Here is a 16,760-nt window from a genome sequence, read left to right on the forward strand (position 1 = left end):
CCTGTATCATCTGCGCTTTCGGAGAAGGGGACCACTGGATGGCCAGGCCTGTTGCGTTTGAATAGCACGAAATCATCACTGTCACCATGGCGCTACAGTTTATTAGCCAGAGCCCGAGCGGGATAGGCAGCTCTGACAGGCGCATCATCCGCTCCCACGTCATGCGAGGCAAGAATACGGGCAAGCAGCGCCGATCAGCCAAGAAGCAGAAGACTGTTGTAGAGCTCAAGCACGTCTTGAATGCTCCAAAATCCGGATACGTGATGCCGCGGCAGGTGCTCTGGGGCGACCTGTGTCTCACTTCGTTCCCTCAAGAGCTCGACTCCGGTTCCACGGCGCTCATGCATCGGTGTATGCTGCCTTCATATATTCGGCTAGTCATCCACGTGCCCTTGTGCCTGACGTTGGAATCACAGGGTTCTTTGACATTAGCGATGCGTTGTTTCCGCCGCAGTTCTGTACCAAGTACGATATTATAAAGTCGATCTGGGTCAACTACGTTCTAGCAGATGAAGCATGTGCGTGACAGCATCGTCAGCCGGTCCATGCAGACCGTTAACAACCAGAAATGCAGATTTTCATAGCACTTTGGCTATATCCTCATCTTACGTTGACTTCTTCCAGCGGAAACCAGCAATATCTCCCAAAACGCTTCACCACATCTCACAGGCGTATGCTTTGGTCAACATTAAACTGTCGGGTCCTTTTTCCGTATCCGACAGCGCCATAGCTGCTGTGGTCAGCCTCGCCATCTACCAGCAAATACATCACCAGCCTGCAACGGGACTGGTCCATCTCCACGGGCTCTATCGCATGATTCAGCTGCGGGGTGGGATTGCCCGGCTGATGCAAGAGAATCGTGCGCTGGCACTGAAGCCGTTGAGGTACGTGAAAGTTCTTGTTTTCTCAACTGCCACCAGTTTGCCTCACTTTAGCATTCGTCCCTTCTGGGTGAAGCTAAAGTTAGATTATCAGGCTCGATGTTGAATTAGCAATGCAAAATGGCACACACACCCTGTTTCGCGGCGATGAAGTACCCGTTCACCCGGTCCTATGCGACCCGGACGTCGGCAGCGGCCATTCCCCAGGAGCTGCCCCATGGATGCCACTCATCATGCTCGATCTGTTCAGCTTCTCAAGGCTGCTAAACAAGGTAGAGAGGAGGCAGGGACTGAAGCTTGACCCTCTAGACTATACGGAGACACTTGTGTCGCTCCTTTATCGCCTCGTGGATATCTCGCCTCTAATGCAAGCGTCTACTGAGCCCGGAGGACGTTATGGCGAGGTGACATACCTTGCGATGCTGGCATTTATGACGACATTGGTACCCGAATACACCCGTGATGGATCTAGCTGCCCCCTTCTTTCTGATCGTCTGGGAAGGACCATGCAAGACCTTTGCGTCACAGCATCGGAGTCTTTGGACTCTGATCCAGCATTACTCTTATGGATTCTTTTTATAGGTGGGATATCGGTGTTGGATATCAAAGACTGTCGGTGGCTATCGCCATTAATTGCCGATCTTTGTGAGAGGCTGGAGCTAGACAGCTGGGTTGTCATTCAGCGGCAGCTAAGTCAGTTTCCTTGGATATTCGCGTTGCACGAAGCCCCAGGCTGCCGCCTATGGAAGGATGTACGACTGGGGAGCAGAAAGATTCCAGGGAATATGTCATCACAGGAATCATAATGAAAGCGGACATAAATATTACTGTAACCTTTTGGAAATGCGGCATTTATCATGTCAGCTAATCATAGATGTCCTGTCATGTTCCATCCGATTCCCGCATAGGGGCGTGTCGGTTCTTGTGGTACAGCTCGGGACGATGTTACAAGATCTACTTGAGCCGTGAGATGCAGCCGGGCTGCACAGTCTCCAGCCTGGATACGAGTTCGTCCCAGATGCCCTTCTGCAGCCTCTGGCCTTCCTCGTTGGTGAGCCACGTGGGCACCCAGAACTCCTTGATCTTGCAGCCGGACAGCAGCTTGCCGTGGCCCTCCTCACCCACCAGCAGCCCGTGTAGAATGGTGCGGCTGCCCTCCTCTGCGGTTCGCGCCATCATGGCGCGAACCGCCTCGTGCATGATCTTGATGAAGGTCCGGGCGTCGCGGCCTAGGCCAGTGGAGCAGAGCCCAGGCGCGACCATGGTGATGACGACGCCTGTGCGCTCGACGGGGCAGAGGGCTGCAAATTGGCGTACGGCGCACTCTTCCACGAGCTTGGTGAGGGCGTATCTTTGACCGCATGTTAGCTGCAAAGCCGGAAGACGGGATAGGAGTGTAAATCTTACCTCGAGTCCATATTGCCCCGTTTCTGGTCGTTGAGGCCGTCAAAGATGACGCCGTTGCGGCTCTTGTCCATCTCACTCTTGGCGGTGTACCCAAGGACACTGACGATGAAGACGAGAGTGGGCTTGATGTTGTCCTTGCTGGCACACTCTTTAAGTTTAGGCATCATGAGCGCGCCGAGAAACACGGTGCCAATGACGTTGACAAACATGCTCGTCTCCATGCCCTCAGACTGCGACCACGCGTCGGTCATGATGCCTGCGTTGCAGATGAAGCCGTCGATCCTGTCGAGCTCGTCTGTAATCTTCTCCACGAAGCTCTGGACAGATGCGTAGGTCGACATGTCTAGATGCCGTACCTATATATAGAGGTCAGTCTTTGTGAAAGTCCTGGATACCTTGCAGCAGACGTACCTGAACAACTCCCTTGCGGCCTGTCGTCTTCTCAATATCATTCTTGGCCACTTCTCCAGCCTTGAGATTCCGCACGGCCAGCACAACGCACTCGGCCGACGCCGAGACAAGGTGTCGCGCCGTCTCGAGGCCCAGGCCAGAGTTGCCGCCGGTGATGATATAGGTCTTGCCGATGCACGTCTTCTCGTCTACCAGAATTGGCAGCTTCTGGTACTGCTCGGCGGTCAATCGGAGCATCACCATCTTGGTAGGTATAGATATGCAAGCTTCAATGGAACAGCTGGAATTAGATGAGGCTGTGGATTCTTGAGTCACAATGTAATAATAAGCAGGATGGACAAATTTCTCTTCTCCAAGGGAGGGCATCTTATTCCCTTTTATATATTCCTCCGTACTTGTAGGCCCGCTTTTTATTGACTCTCTCTCAGCAATATCAGGCTCGGGGCCATCATGATGCCACAGCTGAAGCTGGTCTCATCAGCCACTAAACGGTGGTCTTGGTGTCTGGCGTCCGTCTGGCCAATCAGATATTGGTTTCCCTTTTGGGAAGTCGCTGCAACCATCATGCACCACGATAATCCAGCGAAAACCCCGTCTGCATGGAGGTGCGAATTGGACCGTTTGTTCCAAGCTGTCGTTCAAAGCGGCAAGAACAAGGAGCATGACATGGCCAGATGCTGTAAATAGTATCACCATTTCTGATTCAGTCTCCCAACCACTAAATCTGAAGACGTCATGCAGCCAATGTAAGCCTACGGCGATAAAGACTGGGGAAGTACAGCTTAAAGCCGGGAGGTAAGCAGGCCAGGGACGTGTAATCCTAACCCAATCCAGTGGGCTGCCGGCAGCCTGGCGCCCGCCTTAATGAACCGAGTGTCTGCCTCCCGGATCCGTTATCATTTACTGTCTTGCCTTGCAGATCAAAGCATGGTTGAGTATGGTCTGCTCGTTTGTTTGTCTAGTTTGTTCTGTTTTTATGATCTTGCTTGTCGTTGTAGAGCTGTCCGTCACAGCTGCCTGTGCATCATCCATGATCCTCTTGCAAAGCTGCAAGCACCATCTCTTCCTCCCAATTCAAGGATCCCCTCTTGTTTCAGAACTACTCTGATTTCTCTTCAAACACCGCTGGCGATGGAGCAAACCTGCTACGCCGCCTCAGACGGGGACCAAATTTGATAAAAGCCAGCGGAATGGGAATCATGATGAACGCCAAGCACCCCAATAACGTTCCTGCCCATTGCACTCCGAGGTTTATAAAGAGCTGGCGAGAAAAGAGGGGAAAACCGGCTCCGACAGCTGATCGAAGGATGGTGTTGGCAGCGAAGACCGATGCCGCACTGTGTACGCATTAGCACGCGAATCAGGCGCAGCGGATATGTACTCACAATTGAAGGTACGAGTCAATCAGATAGTTAAAGCACTGCAGGAAGATGACATAAATTCCGAAGCCGGTGAACAACCCGGAAGCCGTGGGAGCCATCCAGTGGATGGACCGTGTCCAGCCCGTCCAGCCGTACCAGAACAAGCCGATGGTGAAGGCCATACCGCCAACGATGGCCGGTGGCAGTCGCCACTCTGGAATTGGAATGTCGTTGTTATTGCGCAGTTTGCGCACATAATACCTGGCGTCAATCAAGGAGTACATTCCGCCAGCGAACTCGCCCACGATCAGGCCGATGAACGGCAGGCCACCCACGCCCAGGCTCATTCCGTGGATGCGTTGGAACACGATAGGATAGGCTCCGAGCAGTGCATACAGGATTCCGTATATGAAAGACATGTAGAGTGTGATGAGGAACACGATGGGCTCGGTCAGAAGCATGCGAATCGGCCGGCTGAAGTTGTTCGTGATCAGGTCGTTAAGGTCAAGCTCGACCTCGTCCTGCTTTGCGTGAATTCCCCAGTTGTGTGTCTGACGTCTCAGAGTTGCTGCCTTCTCCATCAGGACCACCGGAGCATATGTTTCCTTGTAGAAGAAGATCAGAAGGACGACACCGAAGAATCCCATGATGGCGGAAATGTACATGGTCCATCGCCAACCGAGGTAACTCATTGTGATGAAGCCTCCAGTGAAAGGGGATGCGAAGGGGCCAACGAAGACAGCCATTGCAAACATGGCAATCGCTACACCTCTCTGGCTATTGTTGTACATGTCAGCAAAGGCAGCCGGCACGATGGCAAAGGGGCTGGCGGAGAAGAGCCCAGCAAAGAAGCGAGTGATGAAAAGGGTCTGCGCGTCTTTTGCCGTTGCAGTCCCAATGGTGAATATACTATATCCGAGCATTCCGATCGTGATCGGCCACCGTCGACCGATCAGCTCTGAGGCAGGGGCCCATATTGTCGGTCCTGCGGAGAATCCAAGCACATAAAGAGTGACCCCTAACGTGCCAACTTCTGTGCTGATGCTGAACTTCTCTGAGATGGCGCCAATGGCGGACGAGAAGATGGCGCTGGCAAACGATGCGGTGAAGGTGATGTAGGCTAGAATAGAGGACAGGAGCACCCTTCATTTGGCAAGCAGCCATCAGCGTCGCATTCCGACTGAGCCTCAATGCCAACTCACTTTTTAGTCATCGACCAGTTATGCGGGTGCATTGGGTCATCTACTCCGGTGAATCCAACAACGTACTTCTCCGGATCAGGTAGTAGGGGAGGATAGTCCTTCCCGTCGCCGAAAGGAAGCCATTCTTCCCGAGGTGCTGGTCCTGCAGACGAGCCGACCGTTGATCTGTGTGTCAGACGAAGACTTTCTACACGAGCGAGATCGATGTTCGTCTGACGCCGACTGACAGGCTCCGAGCGGACATCCTCGAAGGTGGGAGCCCCTTCCAGGTCAGAGGTTCCGGATGAGAGGCTACTGGATCTTACATTGGGAGACGACATTTCGTACAGCTGCGCAGCTTGCGAATTATGTGCAGAATCCGGGATTTAAGAAGGTCTTCATCGCGATCCCAGGTGTTTCGGTCACTTTGAGACTTGATGTCATCGACGCCGAAGCATCCGCGGTTGACACAGCGGCTCGGAATGCTTATCCACACTTTCAGCTGTCATGTTTGATTGGCTTCGGCAAGTAGATGCGATTGAATCGGCATTCGTTTCAATGTTGGCTTGTAAAGAGATCAAGGGCCGAAAGCGATGTTGAGGTTCGTGATACATGATGTCATCCAAGCCGACGTTGGGTGTTGCAGCATCATAAACAACGCTCTTGGTATTATTTATGAATGTTGACACTAACTCAATTGGCAAGGCTACATCTTGTTTCCTCAGCTACAGTCTTCATATTCTCTGTCTCTCTCAGCCGCAGCTGATTCTGTTGGCAATATTATGACCCCCAATCAGATTTAGTTCTGTATACCCATGATGAGTGGGGGCATAAGAACTAGTTAACTAGTTATATACTAAGTCATGTCTCAGGTTAAGGCGCACTAAACTCACGTCAGCCTAATATCTACCAGCCGAGGAACGGAATGAGTATAAAATTGCCCAACAGCAACAGTTACCCCGCCTGGTGAGATTCCTCTGCCTCATCCTTCATTCTCTTCATCAACATCTGTCGGAAAGCCAAATCAAAATGACACAAGTCCAAGGCACTTGCCATCCGGCCTTCTCCTCCCTCAAAGCTATCTTTGAGGAGAACCTCGCTTCCGGCGAGGAACTCGGCGCCGACATCTGCGTAAACATCAACGGGGAGACCGTCGTCGACCTCTGGGGCGGCCACGCAGACGTTGCGCGCACAAAGCCCTGGACCCAGGACACAATCGCACCCGTCTGGTCCGTCTCCAAGATCATCACCAACCTCTCCGCACTGCTCCTCATCGACCGCGGCCAGCTCGACCCCTACGCCAAGGTCGCCCAGTACTGGCCCGAGTTCGCCGCGGACGGCAAGCAGGACATCGAGGTCCGCCATGTCCTCAGCCATACCGCCGGCCTACCCGCCTGGGATCCCCCGTTGTCCCGCGACGAATACTACAACACGCCCCTGGCCACGGAGAAACTCATCCAGCAGCAACCTTGGTGGACCCCCGGCACCGCGTCGGGATACCACCTTACCTCCCAGGGTTTCCTAGTCGGCGAGCTCGTGCGGCGCGTCTCGGGCAAGTCGCTGACGCAGTTCATCCGCGACGAGCTTGCTACCCCGCTCGATGCGGATTTCCAGCTCGGCGTCGCAGAGAAGGACTGGCCGCGCACGGCGGACATCGTGCCCCCTCCACCTATAGACATGCCCGCCCTCGATCCCCAGAGTATCCCTGCGCGCGCATTCCGAGGGACCCTGGCCGACGCGACGGCGTGCATGACGCCTGAGTTCCGGCGCGCGGAGCAGGGTGCGTCGGGCGGATTCGGCAATGCGCGTGCGATCAACCGGATTGCCTCGATGGTTACGCTGGGCGGGAGCGCGAACGGGAAGCGGTTCCTTTCGCCCCAGACAATCGATCTGATCTTCCAGGAACAGGTCAGCGGGGCGGATCTGGTGCTGGGGCTCTTTTTCCGGTTTGGGATGGGCATGGGGCTGCCGGCGCCGGAGAACAAGGCGTTGGAGTGGATGCCGCAAGGAAAAGTGTGCTTCTGGGGAGGTTGGGGCGGGTCCCTCGCGATCATGGATGTCGATCGCAAGGTGACGATTACGTATACGTTGAATAAGATGGGTTCTGGGACGATGGGAAATGGACGCACTGAGGCGTATGTCAAGGCTGTGTATGCGGCATTGGACGCGTACAAGCCATGATGGATGCTTCTATCTCCTGGACGATGTATATAGTCGTATCTCATATCTCATATAGTACAGAAGGTATCTATCTCTATTGCTGAATGCTCACGTTTGCGTCCTCCTCTACATTCTCAATCAGATCATCGTTCGACAAGACGCCCACCATCCCGTCTGGAACCTCAGCACTGGAATGGCCTCGTTAGTGCGATCCGGTGTTTGAGTACGGGTAGACGTACGTGAAGCCCTTGACCAGTTGAAAGTCCGACTTGATGCTGCCGCCACTTGAGGTGATGTTGTCTTTCACCCTGGGGTTGTCAATGCATGACTTCGCTAGCATGACAGCAACACTTACTGTTTGATTTGGTCGTCGGTCGCACTCGACTTCAGGGTGATCTATGTTTACCATTGCTGTGTTAGAAGATAGATTTCGCTCGATGGGCTTGTGAGACTTGCCATAACAGCAGGCATTTTGATGCGTTGTAGATGACAGATTGGGTTCTCTGGGAAGACAACTATTGGTTTGGGATGTCTGGGTTGCAAAGAAAAAGTCCATACGTTGTGGACCTTATATATTCCATCGATAACAAGACATTATCATCTACAAACCTGGATCTGATAATGATATCACTCTGCAGATGAGCCGTCCCCTCCACCAATGAAACAGATCTCCCTTCATTCCATCATGCCACGCGCTTCATCTAATCGAGTCATCGCAGCCCCACAGTCATCGATCGACAAGCCTCAGAATCTCCTCCGCTATCCGTCGATAACCCCCCATCAGCCCCTCGTCATCCTCCCCAGGCTGCATCGCCAGTAATTTCGGATGCTGCCCGAGCGCCTCAGAGCACTGCCACGTATGATCCTTGCCTGCAGTCACCTCCAGCGCGATCGTCGCCCCGTCACGTCGTGCATGCGCCACAAAATCCTCAATGTCGTACAGGAATACCAGCTCCTCCGCCCCGGCTGAGACCCACGTGCGGCCGGGGAGGATCTCCTTCCAGGAGCCGCGTGCTGCCACGTCGATGGCGAAGTTGCTGTACACTTCGGCGATGTCGGCGGGTGTGTCCCGCATCACCTGCTCGCAGCATTTGTCTAGCGAGTGTTTGAACAGCCGCTCCTCCCAGTGGAGCGCGAGCGCGCGCGGATGTGACGTGTGTAGATTCAACCAAGGGCTGACCAGGATTGCTCCGGCGGGTCGGTCTGGCGGGTGATCGGTGCTGTGTCGATCGTTGACTCTGCGATAGCGCTGGTGAAGGCCCGTCAGAAGAGAAACGATCAGATGGCCCCCGGCGGAATCGCCGATGACCACGATCTTGGATGCGTCCACGCCCAGCTCCTTGTTGATCCAGTCGTAGGCGGCAATCGCTTCGTCGCGCTGTTTCGGGAACGTCGCTGCCGGGGCGAGGGTGTAGTCCAGAGAGAAGATGGCGACCGTGAGCCCATACCGTTGGAGAAGCTCCGCCATGAAGAGGTGTTCTGGCGCTCCGGCAGACGGGTGGAAGCTCACGTATCCGCCGCCATGGCAGTGGAAGAGCACCAGATCGGCATCGCGGGGGTGGATCGCTTCGGCTGACAGTCCACGGCAAAGCCAGAAGCCGCAGAAGTCTGCTCTGCGTACGCTCTGGTAGATCTGGCGTTTGAGATGCCCGTAGCGGTTCGAGGTAAACAGGTTCTGGCCGGTTCGATCGGCGACGTTGTCCCAGAGCGATCCGGGCGTGTTGTTTCCCAGGCTACGAGAGAATTCACACCGTATGAATATTCATCGATACAGAAACACACGTAGTCAAGGATTGGTTTTGATGAATACACACCAGGTCATGACATGCCGGAAGACGTGTTCCCTAAGCGGGGGCGGATGATAAGTAGACCAGGGCGCCCAGCGCCGCAAGAGAGTCGTTAAGACAGTCCATGGCACTCGAAAGCAAACTGTCACGGCAATTTGAAGATAATCAGCAATGGTAAGTTCCTTGACTGGATTAGGTTCCGGGAAAGACTCCATTGTCGAATATCGTTTCTGTGCGAGAGAACCTATTATTCATGAAAGCCATACTGCATCCAGTGCTGCCATAATTCTTTATATAGCCTGATATCAACCGGAGTGTTTGCATTCAGGCTGAAATCTGTAGATGTGTTCAACGCGACAGTTGCAGAAACACTTGGCTTGCTTCATATGTGTATAACCACTTTCAGAACGGACTGGATTCCGAAGACGGTTTGGAATCGTCTGCGCTGGTGTATGAAGCACATATCTACCTTGCATGTTGACTCATGCGATATAGCGAGTGATCCAGTTCACAATGCCCATTCAAATAGTGTTAATGCTCTTGCAATGTCAACATGAAGGATAAACTAAGCTTCACATGATTCATTAGTGGCAATTACCCATTACATACCATCCAACAGTTCGATCCACGGTTTAGAGATAGTTCAACAACTCGAGCTCACCATTCGGCCAATGTCTCACCTTGCATCGATCCTCGAACCACGACGGGTCATTCTCTCTGACGCTCGTGACATTGGGCCAGTGTCAAACTTGTTCAGCAATTGACAAAGTCCGCGGTGGGATCGCACAGTGCCCACATTCTTCACTCGCATCGGTGCTCAAAAACGCCCGATCGAAGTCCATATTGCGAGCTCGTGGTTCTTCAAGCAGATGCAGACCAAAAAGCGCCTCGGAGTAGCGCTGTCTGTGTTGAGATACCAAACCCTAGGCAGCTGCTCAAGTGGCGGATGCCATTATTTTAACATAAAATCACCAGCACAAGAGCAAATCTCAACGAAGCTGCATCAGCCATCGATTGATGCTTTACGCGTGGAGTGAAAGCGCTCATCGGGGCCGCCAAAGGTACCATTACGGTTTTCTAGAACAATAGGCCAGCCATTGTTAATCGAGCCATTTGGAACATTTGCAAATCTATCACCATGTGAATCGTGGATGACATGCACTGACCGTGCTCCTTTCCGACCGGAGATTGTGATCGATCACCACTGCCTCGGTATAGAGCTCGGAGATCTATTGCGGCAGACACGAACACCTGAAAACCAAACATTGGCTAGCGACCCGTTATTCCTCCACACGATTCGCAAGGCTTGCCAATTCAGGAAATATGTTGCATGCATCCATGCCGCCGTCAACCGAACCCGAAAGTAAGATTGAGATCTCGAAAATCGGTTATAAATATGTCAATGTCAACGTTCTATTGCGTTCCACACGTATGCTGGTCGCCTTGCATACCTGAACATCATTGCGAACAAGATGACAGCCAGACTGATCCTTCCCCTGCTCAGCGTGTTCGCGCTGTACGCCATCTTCTACTTCGCCGAAATCAACGGCTTGAATCGTCTGGCACATGAAGCCATCTCTACAAAGACGCTGCCAGGCACCAACGAGCCTCTGCGCACCGTCTATACGGGGATTGAGCAGGTGGATGTTGTGCTGGCTGCATTGACCACTTTTTTCTGGCCTGCCACAGATGGCAGTAATCCTACCCTGACGCTGCATTCCATCGCCTTCTCTGGTACCTTTGGTGCTGCCTGGACGCTCGTGACTCTGGAGTCCTGGAGACGCGGAAATGCCTGGACGATCGCTGCATTGTCTGTAACCCTCAGTCACATCTATGACAGAAAAAGCTGACAGGAAGGACCAGTCCCATGATGTTCGGCCTCGTAGCGCAAGTACTCACCTTCGCGTTCGCCACGCCCCTGTACTGCGCTTGCCAGCTATACAGCTCCATCACCGCGCGCAACCCCAACGCTGATAACATCCGCATTCCTCGCTCTGTTCTGAATGCAATCCCTGTGGTGTTTATCCTTGGATTCATGGTTCCTTCGTTGCTGATGATCCTGCCTGTTTCGGAGCACGTCACCGTCGACATGAAGCAGATCTTTATCGCCTCCTGGCATCCCTGGCCTGCATACGTTGCGATCGCTCTCACCATAATCAACGCTGTCTTCGGTCCCTTTGTGAGCAGTGATCGGTCGGTTGAAGGTGGACGCGCGAATCTCCGGTCGCTGCGATTCGTGTATGCCTTTGCATTCGCCAACGCTGCCTTGACCCACCTCATCTCCTGGATCGTGTCTATGGCTACTGTACTTGCGCCCGTCGTTTTTGAGAAGCGGCTGTTGGCTGCTCTGCATCCGTTCAAGGTGTTCGAGATTGCCTTGCCCTGGACAAAGCCAACATTGCAAGTGAGCGACATAGGGGCGGGTGTGCATGTGTTCCTGCGCTGGGATTATCTGATTGGCTCCGCGGGCGTGCTGGTTTGGGCCTTGAGTTTGTATAAGACTGCTCATCTGGTCGTTTATGGCAAGGTTGCATGGCTTGATCTGCTAAAGAAGGCCGTGTTGTTGGTCACTCTGGTCGGGCCGGTGGGGGCTGCAGTCGAGTTGATGTGGGAGCGCGATGAGTTGATTATTAATGAAACCGGGGGAATCAAGAGGGACACATTACGCGAGAAGAAAACTTCTTGATTGTATCTCGTGTTCTGTGTTGGGTTCTTCGACCGTCTGCTCGACAGTGATGCTCATGAGGTTCATATTCCGGCTGGCCTGAGATACTACCAACGATTTAAAGACCAGTCGAGAATCTTGCTGAATTGGGACATTTTTCGACTCCTGTAGATTGTATCTGCTGGTCGATATAGCTGGTTGCTGTTGTAATGTTGTTTGGTGCCCTAGTGTGTTCTCGATGGCATTATCCGCATACATATATATTCGAGGAATTGGTTCCTTGCCTTAGGCAATCACTTTATGCCACTCCGGCAGGGAGTGAGATTTTCGTAGAGTGGAGATTATACTATCAAGCGGAAGAGACTGCTTATCCTTGACACCAATTATTAAATACCCTCACAGACCGATTCAATTCTTGCGATGACACTTTGTACTCGGTCTCACCTTAAATACAGTTGGGGTTTTCTATTTATTTATGCTGGTTTATAGAATCGTTTAGGTTCCTTGTTTTCATCAATTCCAAGCATGTTAGCTCAGGGGAAGAGCGCCGGGCTCATAACCCGGAGGTCCCTGGATCGAAACCAGGACATGCTACTCAATACCTTCTTATTTTTTGTTGTTTATTTTTTTGTCCATCTCATTCCACTTTGTTCATGCTCGCTACGCAGTGATGATACAGTAACCCCAATCCACGCAATGAAAGCACTATTGAATTGTGAGACCGAGTAACTGTGATCTGATCCGTTATCTTTTTGTAAGCCATTTTGCATCTGACAAGAGAAACAGACCACATGTCCAAAATGTCCTTGTCTCCATCATGGTTAAGAGAAGTTTCGAGGAGGCCACTACATGATAGATATCCAGAGTTGGCAACTGGTTAATAGACTCTTGTATCTAACAATCATCATCGTGTCGTTACAATTAAGTAGTGTTTCATCAAATTAAAAGAATAATAAACAGTATCCCACAAAGTACAAACTTCCTGGTAGTTTCTGTTCGGCTAACTGCCTTACTGTTTCTGCAGCTAAGCAATATGAATGGGAACCTGCTGCTAAGACAAACCCAATGCTGTTATCAGTCAAACTGGGTCCATAAAGCTGCATAATTATAAGAATCATTGCTCCCCTATGCCTTTCTGCTTCAGCATGCTTCTCAATTCTTCAACCATCTAGATGGTGAAGGACTCACGCATTACGGGAAATCAAATTACCTATGTACTTGCTTTGACAACTTAAATTTTCTCAGACGGCAGAGAAAATGTTGAGCGAAGCTGAAATTCGCGCTTTGGAAGGCCAAATCGGTACTGCCGTACACGGCGAAATCATGAACATCTTCACAATCTACTGCAGCAATTCCAGTCCATGCTACAGAGTTACAATGATCTTAAGAGCGATTACGAGAAAGAAAAAGCAAACAGAGAGAAGTGGAAGAATCTAGCCAAAGGACAGGTAAGCTCAACATCTTCCTTACGAGACAAGAGATTTCTCTCTTCTTACAGTAACCTGGCAGGGACGTAACCCCTTCGTCCTGGTGCTGGTCGATGGGATGGATATCTGGTGAGTAATTAGACTCTGGTGGAGCCTCTGTAGAGCTGACAGTCAAGGAGCATCTGATCAAGGCGGGCAGCGAGGGAGGCGTCACTGCCGCTCAACTCATGAACGAATCCTTTAGAAGACATTTTCAGGAATGACTCCCGGATCAGGCAAGTCAATGCCGGGAAATAGTGAGGATCTAATGCAACCTCCTGGCCCTGTCGAAATAGTTGTACTAAGGACCATACAATGCCAGGTCAACAACTTTCTAGAACGGATGAAGATACTCCGTCACAGACTTTGTCAACGGTGCGGCACTATGCCAAGTATCTTCCCTCCATAGACTCGATAGCCGAGAAACTCATCCCCGTCAATAAGGACGGATATCGTATCGATACTTACTGCCCCATGCCATCTAAGCAGTGTGGAAGCCAGGGGTCCCAAATATGTCGCTCTCTCTAAAGTGCTATTTGGGCCATATGTGGCAGAAGTAAGGGTGCAAGTGCACCAAATGGTCTAAGTTCGGCCGTGATACCCACACTATGGACATTATAGTCGCTCAGTGCCTTGCGCCAGTCGAACATGACGACGAAAGCGAAACAACAACTAGTGAGGCAAACTCGGGAGTGAAATTTATGGAGTTTGAAAAGCTTTCCCGATTCTTCGGGCGAGGGAGTTGAAATCGGTCCTACTTGGAACAGCCACCTATTATGATCTCTTGATTTTGGTTCACAAAGGACTATCTTTGTGTCACTCGAAATCATCATCTGTGATAAGCGGACGACGGACTACACTGAGGACTCGACGCAAATTGATCTAGACTATGTTCCCAACTAAGCCTGGGACATAAGGAGTTGAAATGACACGGGAAAAGGAAATCGCCTTGTTCCTACATGGACGACGCTCACTCACAGAAGACAGCTGGTCCACTGACAATTCGGGTACTTGGTGCTCCAGCTAGTATCGTTGGACAAACCACGGCCTTTTACAGCGCTGATCATGCTTGCCTTCGGAAAGATTGCTGATGTTGTTCATATGGGTTGAATGGGGCTCGATGCGGATGTGGTCTTACTTACGCTAGTGATGTTGGACATTCGATATCTTCCTTGCTCCGATCCGCTGGGTGAAACTTGATCAGCCTTCTTTGATCAGGGGTCGAACGGCAATAGGTTGCCGTATATCATGTGCGAGTAAGATTTCGTGCAGAACCTGGCAAGGAAGTGGATTATTGGCTCAGACCCAGCAATCGTGACCTCGGGAAGGAGAATCGCTATGCAAGTTTCACGAGGTTGAGAAGTAGTCCACCACAGCTCTGGGCAAGAACATAATTGAAATGTGTCATAGTCTATCTATTAACTAATGCATCTACCCTCTGAAAGGGAGATTCTCCGCTTTTACCTTCGTATGACCCTATCCAGAAATACGTCGGCCAAAAAAAAAGGAAATAGGGTGGTAAGAACTGTATCGACCGACAATGGGAAGGAGGAAAAAAATTGAATCAGATAGCATGTCCTGGTTTCGATCCAGGGACCTCCGGGTTATGAGCCCGGCGCTCTTCCCCTGAGCTAACATGCTTGGGATTGAGATGGTTCTCTGATTATGGCTATATGATCCTGCGTGACAGATCATCGAAGTATTACAGCTTGTTGTTTATTCAACAGACCGGTTGATGTTTGCAAATTGCTTATCGCTGAAAAGAATGTAGGCGTAGGACGTCGCCCCGGTCTGGCCTGACTATTTTCAGGATCCAGATCAAAGATGGTCAAGAATGTAATGTCAAAGATTGAGCTCAGTACACTACTATCTCCCTACTATGCAGCCACAGCACATCGAACGGTGTCTGATACTTTTGATGGGTTCGGCATTGAAAATAGACGAAACGGATGAAAAAGGATGAAAAAATAAATGAGGCAAGATAGTAAGGAAAGATGTGGTGGGAAAAAAAGAAGAATCACATAGCATGTCCTGGTTTCGATCCAGGGACCTCCGGGTTATGAGCCCGGCGCTCTTCCCCTGAGCTAACATGCTGACTTGTCTTGGCGTTAACCTCTGGCTTTGACCTCAATTAGTAGACCTTAGTAGTTGTTTTAACTTCAACCAGTCAAGCTAGCAAGAGAAAAATGTTGAGGCATAGAGGACTCTCCTTCCTCTTTACTCCTGCTAATATGCATTAGTTATATATCAATTCGAATTTTAACAGCATATCATGGTCAATGTCCTGACTTCGGAACGCCTCGTCTGCTTTTCGGTGCCGGTTCTACAGCCTAAACGAAGAGGTATGTTTCGTATGAGACTGTCATTCCAGCTCTAGTACCTGGTACGATTCCAGATTGTACTTCGCTTCTATTGATGGACCATCGAGGCAATTTCACGAGTACTACAGCCGTATTAGTCCACACAATTGGCCCTCGGATCATCAAGTCCTAGTCCTATGGTAACAAGGTGTTTTGGATATAAAGCAGTCGCAAGCCATAACTCCTCACTGGTTGCGACTTTATCAAATGGTTTCGATATGAGTGGAGGAACCATCAGAGAAAATTCTGTACGAGCTGAAGCTCAACTCCACGGGTCTCGGCGCGCTTCTGTACGAGGGACCTGAGCTGACGTGGTTGATGACTCGTAAAGGCATAACTATCAACTCACCAAAGGCTCAAAGCACTCTCCGCAGTGTTTCGGAAAGGGAGAACCTAAGTTAGACCGCGCAGTGGTCCAACAAGCCACAGCTATCTCCAATTAATGCACGAGTCCGCTGAGCCGAAGATGATTACGCATTCGAATGTGCACCATCCAATTTGAGACAGGACATGCGTGGACGTTTCTTGGCAGAGAGGGAACGCGCACGCCCTCTGGGGTAGTGGGAACTTGCAGACTCACAAGTCCAGATTGATGCTTGGTCTTCAAGGAGTTGCTTGTTCCAGATTGGCATCCACGGTTTCGAAAAAGAGTTGGCGATATCGGCAGAGCACCGCCAAGCATCCGGACTGTAGCTCCACTGGGCTGATATCATAGTGCTCCTGCTGTTTAGTTTCCATGACGATGTTGAGCATCAGCGCTGTATATGCCATTGAAGAACGATGGGGCAGCTTCTGAGAGTTAGAAATATAGAGGAATTCCGTGGTTCTCATCAGAAGCGGGAACAGTAAAATCTACGATCATTATTCGACCCCTCAGTCACTCGAGCATGTAAGCAGTAGATAGATACAGCAAGCACAAGGGCAGATCCGCCGTCGGGAGGGAGAACCGCCCGCTTTGAGCCGATGGCCCAGTCAAGTCAGCCTGTCAGCACATGTCGGCTTTGGCTCAGCCGGATGTGATTCAAAACCATTCTTGAATCTCTTTTTCCCGGTTTCTACCCTTCAAGATGCTGCGTGTACC

General features: G+C 51.2%; 7 protein-coding genes and 3 non-coding genes across 10 annotated transcripts; 4 read left to right on the forward strand and 6 right to left on the reverse strand.

Annotated features, from left to right (window-relative positions):
* Positions 1-86: 86 nt before the first annotated feature.
* Positions 87-1,431, forward strand: Aud_005911 (uncharacterized protein; the record flags this gene model as incomplete). Its single annotated transcript, XM_043290823.1, has 5 exons — positions 87-351; positions 417-518; positions 575-884; positions 976-1,324; positions 1,384-1,431. The coding sequence occupies 5 exons, from the start codon at positions 87-89 to the stop codon at positions 1,429-1,431; spliced, it is 1,074 nt and encodes a 357-aa protein (XP_043146758.1).
* Positions 1,432-1,835: 404 nt separating this feature from the next.
* On the reverse strand, positions 1,836-2,942 carry Aud_005912 (uncharacterized protein; the record flags this gene model as incomplete). Its single annotated transcript, XM_043290824.1, has 3 exons — positions 1,836-2,232; positions 2,289-2,644; positions 2,700-2,942. 3 exons carry the CDS (start codon positions 2,940-2,942, stop codon positions 1,836-1,838), a joined length of 996 nt encoding a protein of 331 aa, XP_043146759.1.
* Positions 2,943-3,798: 856 nt separating this feature from the next.
* Positions 3,799-5,582, reverse strand: Aud_005913 (MFS transporter; the record flags this gene model as incomplete). Its single annotated transcript, XM_043290825.1, has 3 exons — positions 3,799-4,036; positions 4,085-5,203; positions 5,263-5,582. 3 exons carry the CDS (start codon positions 5,580-5,582, stop codon positions 3,799-3,801), a joined length of 1,677 nt encoding a protein of 558 aa, XP_043146760.1.
* Positions 5,583-6,270: 688 nt separating this feature from the next.
* Aud_005914 (serine hydrolase domain-containing protein) lies at positions 6,271-7,422 on the forward strand (the record flags this gene model as incomplete). The annotated part of the gene is made up of 1 exon (XM_043290826.1): positions 6,271-7,422. The coding sequence occupies one exon, from the start codon at positions 6,271-6,273 to the stop codon at positions 7,420-7,422; it is 1,152 nt and encodes a 383-aa protein (XP_043146761.1).
* Positions 7,423-7,495: 73 nt separating this feature from the next.
* Aud_005915 (uncharacterized protein) lies at positions 7,496-7,872 on the reverse strand (the record flags this gene model as incomplete). Its single annotated transcript, XM_043290827.1, has 4 exons — positions 7,496-7,589; positions 7,641-7,709; positions 7,757-7,797; positions 7,864-7,872. 4 exons carry the CDS (start codon positions 7,870-7,872, stop codon positions 7,496-7,498), a joined length of 213 nt encoding a protein of 70 aa, XP_043146762.1.
* Positions 7,873-8,128: 256 nt separating this feature from the next.
* On the reverse strand, positions 8,129-9,403 carry Aud_005916 (alpha/beta hydrolase; the record flags this gene model as incomplete). The annotated part of the gene is made up of 2 exons (XM_043290828.1): positions 8,129-9,134; positions 9,216-9,403. The coding sequence occupies 2 exons, from the start codon at positions 9,401-9,403 to the stop codon at positions 8,129-8,131; spliced, it is 1,194 nt and encodes a 397-aa protein (XP_043146763.1).
* Positions 9,404-10,660: 1,257 nt separating this feature from the next.
* Positions 10,661-11,874, forward strand: Aud_005917 (uncharacterized protein; the record flags this gene model as incomplete). Its single annotated transcript, XM_043290829.1, has 2 exons — positions 10,661-10,998; positions 11,052-11,874. 2 exons carry the CDS (start codon positions 10,661-10,663, stop codon positions 11,872-11,874), a joined length of 1,161 nt encoding a protein of 386 aa, XP_043146764.1.
* Positions 11,875-12,375: 501 nt separating this feature from the next.
* On the forward strand, positions 12,376-12,447 carry Aud_005918. The gene has a single exon. It is a non-coding gene; the product is annotated as a tRNA-Met (tRNA).
* Positions 12,448-14,888: 2,441 nt separating this feature from the next.
* Positions 14,889-14,960, reverse strand: Aud_005919. Its single transcript has one exon. It is a non-coding gene; the product is annotated as a tRNA-Met (tRNA).
* A 381-nt stretch (positions 14,961-15,341) lies between these two features.
* Aud_005920 lies at positions 15,342-15,413 on the reverse strand. The gene has a single exon. It is a non-coding gene; the product is annotated as a tRNA-Met (tRNA).
* Positions 15,414-16,760: the final 1,347 nt, after the last annotated feature.

Source organism: Aspergillus udagawae (genome assembly GCF_001078395.1).
Source record: "Aspergillus udagawae IFM 46973 DNA, scaffold_4, whole genome shotgun sequence".
Classification (NCBI taxonomy): Eukaryota; Fungi; Ascomycota; class Eurotiomycetes; order Eurotiales; family Aspergillaceae; genus Aspergillus; species Aspergillus udagawae.